Source organism: Quercus robur, chromosome 6 (assembly GCF_932294415.1).
Source record: "Quercus robur chromosome 6, dhQueRobu3.1, whole genome shotgun sequence".
NCBI lineage: Eukaryota > Viridiplantae > Streptophyta > Magnoliopsida > Fagales > Fagaceae > Quercus > Quercus robur.
Window position 1 is genome coordinate 47906317 of NC_065539.1, and position 13662 is coordinate 47919978.

General features: G+C 35.3%; 1 protein-coding gene and 1 long non-coding RNA gene across 6 annotated transcripts in view; both read left to right on the plus strand.

The window, feature by feature from the left end:
• The window catches only part of LOC126689161 (DNA-directed RNA polymerase III subunit 1), a 33925-nt gene extending 22279 nt beyond the window's left edge, over positions 1–11646 (plus strand). The window contains exons 20-27 of one of the 5 annotated variants that reach the window (XM_050384213.1): positions 583–730; positions 849–1000; positions 1999–2151; positions 2238–2354; positions 2482–2567; positions 7273–7477; positions 7582–7784; positions 8675–8930. In XM_050384213.1, coding sequence (XP_050240170.1) covers positions 583–730; positions 849–1000; positions 1999–2151; positions 2238–2354; positions 2482–2567; positions 7273–7477; positions 7582–7784; positions 8675–8765 — 1155 coding nt within the window. In that variant the 3' untranslated portion in view covers positions 8766–8930. Of the gene's footprint in view, positions 1–582; positions 731–848; positions 1001–1998; positions 2152–2237; positions 2355–2481; positions 2568–7272; positions 7479–7581; positions 7785–8674; positions 8931–10866 lie in introns of those variants that run through there. The other 4 variants (XM_050384214.1, XR_007644438.1, XR_007644437.1 and 1 more) reach the window with 4 other exon arrangements.
• LOC126689162 (uncharacterized) lies at positions 2576–6694 on the plus strand. Its single transcript, XR_007644439.1, has 2 exons — positions 2576–6249; positions 6348–6694. It is a non-coding gene; the product is annotated as an uncharacterized LOC126689162 (long non-coding RNA).
• Positions 11647–13662: the final 2016 nt, after the last annotated feature.

Consider the following 13662-nt stretch of genomic DNA (forward strand, 5'->3'; position numbering starts at 1 on the left):
TTTTTATCTTTATGCCCTTATATTTAATTTTGACATATTTCTCCACTTTTATTGTGTAGTTTGCATGAATTATAAAAATAAAAATTATGTGCTTTTTTTGTATTCATTGGACCATTGTAGTCAAAGGCGGGCCAGGTGCCCGCCTAGGCAAACCTTAAAGGGCTCTAAAGTGAGGTGCTCGCTTTAGAGCCTAGGCAAGCAAGACGATTGCCTTAAGCCATGAAAAGGCGCTAAGGTGAGACCTTGATATACTAGTTGTTTACATAGTTTTTGGTATTGTAAAGTCCACAAAGCTTCACTTCCCTCCCGTTCCCTCGTCATGGGCATGTAAGTAATTTTAGACTTATATGCGTTAAAAAGCTTTTTTAAACTTGAAAACTAATGGTTTTCTCCTCCTTTGTGGCTATTCTGTACTTTGTATGCAGTAGAGTTGCACTCCTCTTTGTTTCTCTGGTATAGATCTTTTACAGTGCCGCCCCCCAAACAACACCCCCCCCCCCCCCCCCCCCCACCCCCCCAAAAAAAAAAAAAGATGCAAGATAGGTGCATCTAATACAATTTTCTCTCTTACCCATGGTTTAGGTTTTCTTGAATACCTGCATCTCTCGTTATCATTTAAAAAAAATAGAAGCTGGAACTGCAATTGGAGCAATTGGAGCTCAAAGTATTGGAGAGCCAGGGACGCAGATGACACTTAAAACTTTTCACTTTGCTGGAGTTGCAAGCATGAGTATCCTTGATTGATTAATATTTTGTTGGAATGTTTACATATACTCTAGTTAAAATTTCCAAAGGCATTTGGCCATTTACTTGTTGGATTTCAATGTTATCCTTTGACTCTTATTTAGACATTACACTCGGAGTTCCTCGTATCAAAGAAATAATAAATGGAGCCAAAAAGATCAGTACACCCATCATCACTGCAGCACTCAAATCTGATAATAATGTGAATACTGCCCGGATGGTAAGAGGTCGAATTCAGAAAACAAATTTAGGCCAGGTATGGGATGAATTCATTAGAGGAATTTTTTGTGTATTTCATATTGGCTTTCAACATGATATTTGTTATTAATTGAAGTTTACAACATGTAAGAGTGCTAGCATCAGCCATTCTAAAATTATGCTATTTTGACACACTAAAAAGTTACTTTGTCTATTTTAACACACTACTTTACAATACACCATATATCACATGTTCTTTTTTAAGATTACAACACATTAGAATAACCTTAAAATTCCTCTGTATAAATTAAAAAAAAAATAAAAATCCCTAGCCACCCCAACAGCCCACCACCACCCCATCAGATCAGAACCCACCCCTACAACTACCACTGCTGCAAATCCACTTCCAACAACCACCACCAAAAATCAACTACAAATTGCAAACCCATATAAAAAACCCATGAACACCAAAACCCAAATGCCACAATTCTCGGAGAACCACCACCCAAACCCAAATGCCAACAAAGAACCCAAACCACCAACAATTGGACCACGCCATAACCCATTCCAAAAACCAAAGAAAATCTACCCAGTATTCACGGGTTGCGGTGCCGATCTCCATGGCGCCTGATCTCTGCTAGCGAGGTATGAGAGAGATAGGTGTGGTCTGCGAGGAGATAGAGTGAGAGAGTAGAGATATAAGAAAGAGAGGCAAATGGTAGGGAGAGAGAATTAGAATAAAATAAAGGAAATATTTTTTTACAATTTCTACTGTACCATTCTATTATCAGAACGGTAGTGTAGATCAATGCCAGAATTTATAGCATTTGGAACATGTGATATGGGTGGATTTTTTGTGTGCTAAATGCTAAAAATTTAGCATTTAGCACATATAATGCTAGTGCTCTAACACTCTAGATTCATGCAAATTAATTAATTTTATTTACATTAGAAGTCTTCCTTTGTGTACAAATTTTGTCTTGCATCCCCTTCTGCTCTCTGTCAAGTGTCGAGTATGATTTTAGTGACCTATTTGACCTTCCCCTCACGATGCAGGTTGCTAAGAGTATAAAACTTGTAATGACTTCAAGATTAGCATCAATAATTGTCACACTTGATATGGAGAGAATTCGAGATGCACAATTGTGTATTGATGCTAATAATGTGAAAGAATCAATTATACAAGCAAAAATCAAAGTGAAGAACGAGGTGAGCATTTGTTTTGGTAGTTTTTAACTTTTAACTCTCCTTACTCTTTTATGCTCTTAATATTTGAAGATCATATAATTCTGCAGCATATTACAGTTTTGGATGGTGGGAAGTTGGAAATTCGTCCTTCAGAAACCGATAGAAGTAAAATGCATTTTCATCTCCACTCTCTTAAAAACGTGCTTCCAACAGTTATAGTAAAGGTAAAAATTCTAGAGTTACCGTAATTTATCATCTGATGAAAGTCTTTGATGCACTTCTTTTCCTTTCCTGTTTTATTTTCAAAACCATCCTGGATCACAAGCGTATTCACTACTTTATGGTTGACAGGGTTTAAAAAGTGTTGAGCGTGCCATTATTAAGAAAGAAGAAAATAAAAAGATGAAGACAATCAAGTATGGTCTTCTGGTAGAAGGGTTAGTTCATTATAACACTTACTACAATGGAGCTCCTAATGAAAAAAAAAAGTGTTCTTGAGTAAAGTTTCCGAGTCTTTGTGGGCTTGGGGGTCTTGTTTTTTTTTTTTTGTTCTATGAAACTATATACTGCTGTTTTCACTATATTTTCATATTTATTTCTTATAATGGTATGACATACCAACATCAAAACATTATATGAAGCACGGACACACCAAAAAGGGTAATGTGTCAGTGTCTGATATGGGTACACACAAGGGGCTGCATGTGTGTCCCCTGAGTGTACACTGAAATTCTAATGTTGACATGGCCTGGACACAGTCACAACTCAGTAAGGATACTGCTGATAAAAACAAAAAAAAGAAGGAAAAAACGTAGATCTTTTCTAGCTGCCACGATCTCCACTGTCCATAGATCTGTCCTTAGTCTTCAAATTTCGTTCTCTCCCCATTGCAGTGCCTGCCTTAGATTTGATGTTCAATCAGCCACCGGGACCCATCAACAGACCATTGCAACTCTCTTGCCCTCACTCTTCTCTTTTCTCATACCTCTCTCACCCTCTTTGGTGATGGCAGCCCATCGCACCTCTCTTGCCAGCACCCTTCTCTGTTCTCTGATACTTTTTATTTAATTTTTTTTTAATTCTAGAACTAATGAATAGTGACTACTATTCTAAAGTGTAGGAACTAATGAATATTAACTACTATTCTAAAGTGTCATGATCCCTACTCACTTTTACTGTTTTGCATTTGTTTTAATTGTTGTATAGTCATTGGAGCTCTGTTTGTTTATTTATTTTTATTAATTGATGTAATGAATAAAAATAATGTTACTATGTAGATCATTTACTTGCATTTAGGGGCGGAACTAGAATTTTGAAGATTTTAACTAAATTTAAGGGTAATTTTTTAATTATTGAAAAGTTTGGGGGGGCCATGGCCCCCACAACTCAATGAGTAGTTCCGCCCTTGCTTGCATTATTCTATTTTATTTATTAAATTGAATTATTTGACTGCTACTAGTAAAATTAGATATGCTTTTAAACATTTTGATGGTTGTTCATTATTTTTAAAACCTAAAATAAACATAATTTATTCCTTAAAATATGCCTAAATATAAATTTTAATTAATTAATTAACTACCGTATCCCCAGCGCATTGTACCCTAGTTTTTTTAAGAAATGGCATATCTGTGTCAGGTCGTATCGGTGTCCATGCTTCCTATGCCTCCGTCCCTTTCTAAAGATCTAAATGTGTTCCTTGTTGGTTTTCTTTTGATCACAAAGCTAGTGGTGGAAATGGCACTTTGAAGTGTCATGCCTCAACTGATGAAGCATTAAAAGTCAATCAATTTTTTTGTGAATTTGACGTGTTACAATTTGAATGGTTGAAATTGCTTTGAAATAGCTACCTTCTATGTATGCCTTGAAATGAAAAATGTCAAGAGCACGTTAAATCTAATAGCCATTTCAAGTGACACCATACTGTTATTTTAGTGCAGATCTTGGCATCAACTAAATCACTTTTAATCCAGAGAAAATCAAAGCCATGAAAATAAAATCTCAGTCACCAACTGCTGTTGATGTGGAGGAATGATCTTTTCCTTTTGAACTACATCTCGTCAAACAGAGCCCAATAACTCTTAATGCTATCTCCTGCCACTGATCTTGCCTCGGCTACACTTCTCAAACAGTAGAGAAAACAAAATGATGTAGTTCTCTAGCAGCTGAATAGTGTAAATGATTTTTAGTATTGCTCCATCCCTGAAGTGTATTCTCTACTAGTTAGTTTTGATATGTCCTCTCTTGATTAGATTTTCTACCTGATTAAATCTCCTTAACTCCACTTTCCACTCAAATGAATTTCACTTTGGTAAGCATTCCAATCCTGCCAGATACTATGAAATTGCATAGTTTTCTGTTGATGACCCTTTAGAATCTTATAATTACTTGATCTCGGGGGGGATGGACCTCCAAGCTAGATAGAGGGGTACATGGGTTTGGTTTGTGGAGAAGTATCCGAATGGGTTGGGAGGTTTTTAGCAAAAATATTCAGTTTGAGATAGGGGTGGGGGATAGAGTGAAGCTTTGGACAGATCAATGGTGTGGGGAGTATCCACTTCACATAATCTTTCCGGGTGTGTATAGGATTGCTTCCAATAAAGAGGCATCAGTGGCTTCCTCTCTTGAACGGTTAGGGATTGAGGAACGGAGAAGTTGGGATGTTCATTTCATTCAGAGACCAAATGATTGGGAAATGGGTGGTGTTCTGTACTTTGGGTTCTAATTTACCTCATACTGAGAATGGAGATTGTATGCGATGGAAGTTGATGAAGAATGGGGATTTTGACATCCAATCGTTTTATAATAAGTTAAGAAACCCTTTGCCCATAATCTTTCCTTGGAAAGGTGTTTGGAAGGTTCAGGCTCCTCGGCGAGTTTCTTTCTTTGTGTGGACTGTTGTATGGAATAAGATCCTTACATGTGACAATTTGAGGGGTAGAGGGATGGATTTTGTTGACTGGTGCATTATGTGTCGTTGTAATGGAGAGATGGTAGATCATTTGCTACTTCATTGTGGTAAGGCTTACTGGTTGTGGAGTTTGGTTTTTAGATCTTTTGGGATTTCTTGGGTCTTGCCAAAATCCGTTGCGGATGCTCTCTTTGGTTGGTGGAATTGGCCTAGAAAGCATTCGTCTAGCATTTGGAATTTAGCTCCGTTGTACTTAATGTGGTCTCTATGAAGGAAACGAAATTGGAGGACGTTTGAGGACATGAAAAGTTTTGATGACCAGCTATTGGCTTCTTTTAGTGGCTCACTTTTTGACTGGTCTAGGGCTTGGGGAATCACCACTAGTGATTCTCTCCCTATGTTCCTTAGCTCTGTCCTTTGTAATTAGTAGCTTTTCTTTTTTCTTTGTTCTTTTTCCCGTTCTTTCTCTGCCTTATGTTTTTCTGCATAAGGTAGTGTTCCTAAATATACATCCTTATTACTTATCAAAAAAAAAAAATTACTTGATCTCAGAATCCTCTCCTTTAGTTGGTCTTAGTCACTTGTTTGCTGTCCATATGCCCGATCTCTTAGCTTTATGTAGGCATTCCCACCCCCTTCGCATTCATGAGTTACCATTAATGAGGCTTCTTAATAAACTTCAAAAGTTTATGCCTTGAATACTTGGAGTTCTTCAAAACCTCTTCCCAAAACTTACTCCATTAACTACAAAGGCCCCCAGAATTCCTTCATCTCAAATTCCAATAAGCAAAGTTTCTTTGTTTTCAGCACATGCATTGGAAAGATCATCAATTGGGAGATCAAGTTGCAAAATATATTAGAAGGATACACAGGATTGAATTTTTTTTCTTAGTAAAAAAAAATATTTATGTTCAACTGCTTCAATTGAAATTGGTTTTTCTGTATTAATTTCCATAATTCTTCTTATTAGATGTGAAATGATTGTTAGAATCACTTAGAAAAGAAGACATAAATGATTGTCTAGTCCTCTTATTGATGTTTTTCCTTGGAAGAGTATTTGGTGTGTAAAGATGCCTAAAGGGTGTCTTTCTTTTTATGGATAGCAACTCAGAGTGGGATACTTACCGTTGATAATCTTGTTAAGAGAGTTTAGTCCCTAGTTAATTGGTGTTGTTGCAATGGGGAAACCATGGACCATCTTTTGCTCCACTGTAAGTTTGCTCATGCTTTATCGAGTGAAGTTTTTTTGGTGTTTGGGATTTGGTGGGTGATACCAAAGACGGTTGCTTCTCTTCTTTTTTGCATGTAGGAATTGGTTTGGGGAACACTTGTCCAATATTTGGAATATGGTTCCAGCATGTATAATGCAGTTGGTTTGGCAGGAACGCAGTACCCGTACCTTTGAAGATATTGAGAGACCTTTAGATCTTTTCAAAGGTGTGGGGAGTCTGTGGACCACCTTCTTCTTCATTGCCCAATAGCTTACAGGTTCTGGACAATGGTGTTTTATCTTTTTGGGCTCCAATGGGTTATACCAAAGAGGGTTATCGATTTATTCTCTACATGGCAGGGACCCTTTGGAAAGCATAGAAATATAGCCTTCTGGAAGGCTATGCCACATTGCATTGTGTAGTGTTTGTGGTGTGAATGGAATGCTAGAAGTTTTGAGGGATGTGAATGGTCTATCCTAGATGTTAAAGCCTTCTTCTTTCGTACCTTGTTAGACTAGAGTTTCTTTTAGAAATGATCGAGCATTGTAGTTTGAAAGTTTAATTGTACTACACCCGGAGTACTTGGTTTTTTTTTTGGTAAATAAAATTTTTTTGTTACTCATCAAAGAAAAAAAATTTTCTATTTGGTTCTTTGTTTCAGTGGACTCATATGTGGGGTTTTATGTAATGTATTTCCATTTCTAATTTTCTACAATCTGTTAGCTTTAGTTCTTGAGTTATTTGTATTTGTTTCATGTTCTGAGTGTTCATCATTGTGAACACGATGTTATTTTATTTCAATAAATTTCTTATTACCTATCAAAAAATAAAGGATAATTTATAATTTATCACTGCTGCAATAGCAAGCAAGAAAACAGAAAACCAGTTGGCTTATGTCATATGACATCTTGCACAACATCAAAAATTAATAGACAGTATTCAAATTGTAGTCATTTTTCGTTTTGCTATATGTTGAAAGCTGTTCTTTCATTTATTCTTAATATATGTCATGCTTCTTTTTAGCTCGGGTCTTCAAGATGTTATGGGCATTGAAGGAGTAGATGGTCGTAAAACCACAAGTAATCATGTCATTGAAGTGCAGCAGACACTTGGCATTGAAGCTGCAAGGAAGTGTATTATTGAGGAGATAAAATATACAATGGAAAGTCATGGAATGAACATAGACATTCGCCATATGATGCTCTTAGCAGATGTGATGACATTTAGGGTGAGTCTTTCACCCCTTTCTGTATCATTGTGCTCACTCTTTCCCATAATGTGTTTCTCTGTCACGAAGACTATATTGAAGAAGAATATTATTCCCAAAAACAGGGTGAAGTGCTTGGAATCACAAGATTTGGAATCCAAAAAATGGGCAAGAGTGTGTTGATGCTGGCTTCATTTGAGAGGACAACAGATCACCTTGTCAATGCTTCTGTAAATGGTAGGGTTGACAGGATTGAAGGAGTAAGTGAATGCATAATCATGGGTATACCAATGCAGATAGGCACTGGAATGCTCAAAGTTAGACAAAGGTAAGAATGCAGTATTTACTATTCAGCATCTTAGTGTGGTCAATAGCAACTGGTTTATACATAGTACATTGATTCATACACATCACTTTATTTGATGAACCATGTTATCAAGAACCCTAAAAAAGCATTTAACGCTGTAGAAATTCCATAGAAATGCTTTCAATGTTTCAGCAGAAAAAAAAATCTTTACTTCTATTTCATCCTTTTGCCCAAGATACCCTTACTTTATTTATAAATTTTGTCTAGATTTTTACCATTAACTAACATACAATTATGGATTCCATAAGAGGGGCGCTTAGCACATCAAAAGCATGGGCTAAGGCCTGGTGCAACATTCATGAAATAATTAGCGGAAAAATACATAAAGACCTCTGAACTTTGTGTCATAATCAAACTAGCCCCTATTGTTCTAATTTGAATGGTCCCTAAAGTTGGAGAAATGACAAAATTGCTCCTTTTACATTTCCTTTGGTTGAGCAAATGGAAAATTCTATCACGTGCATTGCACATGATATAATTTTAATAAAAATTTATTTTCAAATTAAAATGTAATAAATTTTTTTTTTTTAGATTAAGTTTTTTTTTTCTCCTTCTCAATAACTTCTCCCTTAATGTTGGGAAGATAACGCTTAGGGAGCCTCCAATTAAGTAGTTAATATAATATATAGGGACACCACTTAAAAGATTAATATTATGAGTTTGGGTCCAACTATGTTATATTAACCACCAACTCTTGTTATTATTATTCAATTTGGGACTTCACTCACATGTTTGTACCCAATGCCTAAGCAAAATCTTCTCTAATTCTCCTCTTATCTTCAAACTTAACTGATTTTCTCTCTTTTCAAATTCAACTGATTTTCTCTCAAACAAACTTCAACTCTCTTCAGCCTATGGATGTGGCAATTTGGTCACTGGTGTAACCTAAAGGTGGTGGCTGGGTATTCATGTGGAGGCAGTTGGGGTTTTTTGGAGCGGTAAATGTTGGAGACATTTGGGTTCTTTGGTTTGTGGTCGAGATTGGTGGCTTGGGGTGGCCACCTTAGCCAACTATGAATGGGCTTGGAAGTGCCCTGCCACGAGCTGATTTGGAGTTAGATGGACTGAATTGGGTGACAACAGCAGCGTCAATTTGGGTTCTGATTAGTGTGTGGGTGTGATTTTCTTTTCAATTGAACTTGAAATTTTTTTTTTTGTTATTGTTTCTTGATTTGGGTTCCGATTGGTGTGTTTTTTTTTTTTTTTTGGATTTAGTGTGCAAACAAGTGGAGGAAGTACAAGTGAATTTCTTATCATTATAAATTTGCATCAAGGATCAACATAAAGCCTCACTTTGCACTAGTGATGGATGAGCTCACTAAATTGATTCAAGAGGGAAGTCCCTTGGTATATGCTTTATGTAGATGATATAGTCTTAGTGGATGAAACTAGAATTCGAGTTAATATCAAGTTAAAAATTTGACAAGACACTCTAGAATCTAAAAGCTTTCGATTAAGTTGGACTAAAATAGAGTACATGGAATGTAAGTTTAGTAAAGGTAGAAACACAAATAAAGAGCTGGTAATACTTAATGGTCAAGAGATATTAAAGAGCGAGAGCTTTCTATATCTTGGATCAATAATCCATAGAGATGGAGAGATTAAAGAGGATGTGAATCATAGGATAAAAGTAGAGTGTGGATGAAGTGGAGAAGCACATAAATCAGAGAATATCTATTGAGTTAAAAAGAAAATTCTATAAGACTGCTATACGACCAGCTATGCTCTATGGTACCGAATGTTGGGTTGTTAAGAAGTAACATATTCATAAAAATGAGTGTAGCTGAAATGAGAATATTAAGATTTATAAATGAAAATACATGGAAAGGTAGGATCCGAAATGAGGAAATCCGCTTAAAGATAGGGATAGCTCCTATTGATGAAAAGATAAAGGAAAGTCATTTGAAATGGTTTGATCATGTTTAGAGGAGAGCAGTAAGAACGAGTGAGTCGGTTTAAGTTGAGAGAACAAAAAAAGGTAAAGAGAAAACCCAAAATAATATTAGTAGAAGTAATAAAAAAGACTTATCAATTAAGGAAGCAACCAAGAGTATGACTTTAGATAAAATAGAATGGAAGAAAGGAATACATGTGACTGACCCTAACTAATCTATCGATGATTCATAGATCCAAAATTTTTGTATTAAGGCTTGTTGTTGGATTCAGACCAAGGGGTGGTGGTGAGCTTAAGGGAGCTGGGTGTGATTTTTTGTTTGGGTTTCTATTGATGTGTGTAGGTGTGAGTTTCTGTTTCAGGCTGGTATTTTTGTTTAGGGGAGGATCGATTGGGTGATTCTGGCTGCAGCATGGATTGCATGTTTGTTGGTGATTCTTGGTTGCCAGAGAGTGAGAGGAAAGGAAGACAAGATACGGGAAAAACTTTTATATATATATATATATTTTTTTTTTAAATTTAATCAAAATGCTATCACATGCAATGGTGCTCACATGATAACAATTTCCATCCACCTAACTAACGTAAATGTAACGATTTAATCCTCTTCCATGCTTTAAGGACTAAACATTTCAAGTTAAAATAAGGGTTAATTTGGTCTTTTTGCATTTTTCCCAAGAATTAATTTTATGTTTTGGAATTAAAATGCTTATTATAAATTATAAAATCAGTCATAAGGTTCATCTTGGAATTCAAAGCATGAATGAAATGATCAACTCTTGAGTAAAGTTAAATTTCAGAAACCTGTGGGTATAAGTAACACTTTCGTACATCAATGCACATTAATTTCACCTTAGCGAGTGCCAGACCTGTGATCAAAAGCCATATTACTATATCTCTATTTAATTCACCTTTCATGTGGTTGTTAAACTAATTAGCTGTTGGAAGCATGCAGAATTTCTGTCATGTTAAAATATTTGATATTGAAGCAGTTGTTTTTACCTACATATAGTCAGGGAGAGTTCTCAACATCATGTGCTTCTTTGTTTTTATGTGCATTCATCTACAATTTGACTGTCATACTTCTTAGTTTTGTTTGAGTACATTCCATAAGCTTTAGCTTACTATATTTTCTTTTCTTGTGAGCAGAGTTAATCTACCTTCGGAGCTGCATTATGGGTCAGATCCAATTCTATGTTGAGTTCAAGTCCAAGTTGTGTACTGAGGAGTTTCAGTTGCGGGCAAAGGTCGTAATTTTTTTGCTGAATACCAAAAACCTTGGAAAAAGAAACTTTGCTTGGTATTGTAAGAGCCATCTCCAATAGGCTCTTTAAAGCCAATTTTGGAGAGCAAACACAAAAAATTACATCCAACAGCCTCTCTAAACTCTAAAAATTTTTTAGAGTTGCTACAGTAGCTCTCTCGAAGAGGAGCACTGTAGCAATTACTATAGCAACTCCAAACATTTTTCTCTCTTTAAATAATCCACCGATTGAATAAAAAATGATTTTTTTCTCTTTCCTCCCTTTCTCTTTCTTCCCCACCCTCCCTCTCTCTCTCTCTCTCTCTCTCTCATCAGGAAAAAAAAAAAAAAAAAACTCTTTGCTTCTCATTAGAAAGCAATGGGGAAGCAACTCTCTCTCACAAAATCTACATAGCTTTCTCTCACAAAACAATTTGCCTACATCTTTCAACCCCCAAACAGTGACTCAACCACATTTGAGGAAGAACAAAGATCTGAGAACATCGGCTCAACAACGGAAATCGATAACCAAAATTTGATTTCATGGGTTTTGCCTCATGTTTGAATTTATTGGTTTATGCTAGATTTGGTGGTTTTACATGATTTGCTATTGCGATTGTCTGGGTTTAGATTTTGGACTTTTGGGTTCTTTTATCTCTGTCTCTCTCATTTATGTTTCTCTCTCACTCAATTTCTTGATCTCATCTCTATTTTGCTATTTAATTAATCTTATTAGAGTTAGTAAACTAATTTGACTTTTATCCGTGTCTCTCTCACTTTATTTTCTAATAAAAGTTTTGGCCTAATCTCTATTTTTGCATGCCAACTATTCGACTGAAGGCCTTCCCTCGTAAATATACAGAATCAATGATGTTGTTAGCACATTTTTAAAAAAAGTAACCTGCTTTTGGGTGTAATTTGGTTGTACTCATATATCCTTATTGAAAATATATACTTAATTAAAAAAAAAATAACAAACAAGCAAAAAAAAAAAAAAAAAGCAATGAGCTAAATTTATTAAAAAATAAATATCATGTTGAAAAATAAAAAAATTAAAAAAAAAAAGAGAAGAAAAGGAAAAAGAAAGCAAATCCCTGTAATGCCCACAACTAGGAAAAAAAAAGAAGGCCAACGTTGGAAAGCAAAAGCTTAAAATAAAAAAAAAACAAAAAAAAAAAAACAATTGGGGGTATTTTTGTCAATTAAATAAATCACACACTCTCTCAAATTTCTTTTCATTTTAGAGAGAATATTTTGGTGGGCTCAGGGAAAAAACACCTGTGTCCCACCACATTTTTTTTTTTCTCTTCTCCCAATTAAACACATTCCAAAAAGTTCTCTCATTTTTTTTTTTTTTTTTTTTCCATTTTCCCAGAAATCCACTCTGCCAAACTCACCCTTAGTATGCTATGCAACACAGAAAAACAAAGTGCCATGTCAAGGGAGATGTACTAATAAAGAAATCAAAATACATGACATTTAATGTGCATTTTGATAGAAATATCAAATGATATTTCTTTTGATGTAAGCATAGAAAATTTTATTAAGGAAAATAGTTAAGAGCCCTAATTAGAGGAAGTGCACAAGAAAAGCCCCCAACTACAAAGAGACAAGATGAACTCTAACGTGCTTGAAGTCAATTTAAGTCAATACAATAGAACATAGCCAAACTAGGGATATTCGCTCTCTAGCGTTATATATAGTAATTATTTCATTAGTAAGCAAAGTTTTGAAACAATTTAAGAAAGTAACATCTCGAGCCCTAGAGGCTCAAGTTCAATGACAAGACTTGAGCCTCAAGGACTCGAGTTCTCATTGCTGACATGGAGATTTTTGCCATCTGGAATTCGAGTCTCTAAGACTTGAGTTCCATAGAAGAATTTGAAGAACCCACAGGAAGAGAAGAACAAAGGAAGAAAAAAGAACTCACCCAGGCACCCACAAAGGAAGAAGACGAACGGATCTAGAGGAAGAAGAAGTGCATGTGGTGAACGTAGGAACTCGAGTTTCATGTAGATTTTTCTTCCACATCAGATTGCTACCACATGGAACTTGAGTTTTAAGGAAATCTAGTTCTAAGATGGAACTCGAGTTTTTAAAACTCGAGATGTTAGTTTACTAAATGGTTTTGCAAACATGGCAACTAACTAAAATGTTTTTTTTTTTTTTAACAACCATTGTGTTCTAGAGTTAACAAGGAAGGATGTAGAGTGTGCATTTAGAATGCTTCAAGCACGATTTGCAATTGTTTGTGGACCTACACGACTTTGGAGAACAAACGCTCTTGATTACATTATGAAGGCATGCATAATATTGAATAACATGATAATTGAAGATGAACATGATGCCAATGGAGCAAAAGACTTTGATTATGAAATAAATACTTGAAAGCATCCCAACAACAATGTCACACGAGCCTATAGAAGAATTTAGTCAATTTACATCATTCATTGTAGCCCATCAAAAAAATTAGAAATAGAGAAACTCATTCTAAATTTCAATTGGATCTCATGGAGCACTTGTGGCAACGATATAGAGAGTCATAGGATCATCTAATTTTAAGTTTCATGCTTGCATTAATTTTTATGTCTTTAGTCTTTATTGTAATTTTAAATTTCTATGTAATTTGAAATTTATCAAATTTTTATTACTTAAAAATTCTATGTAATTTGAATTTTATCAAATCTATGTTAATTTAGAAA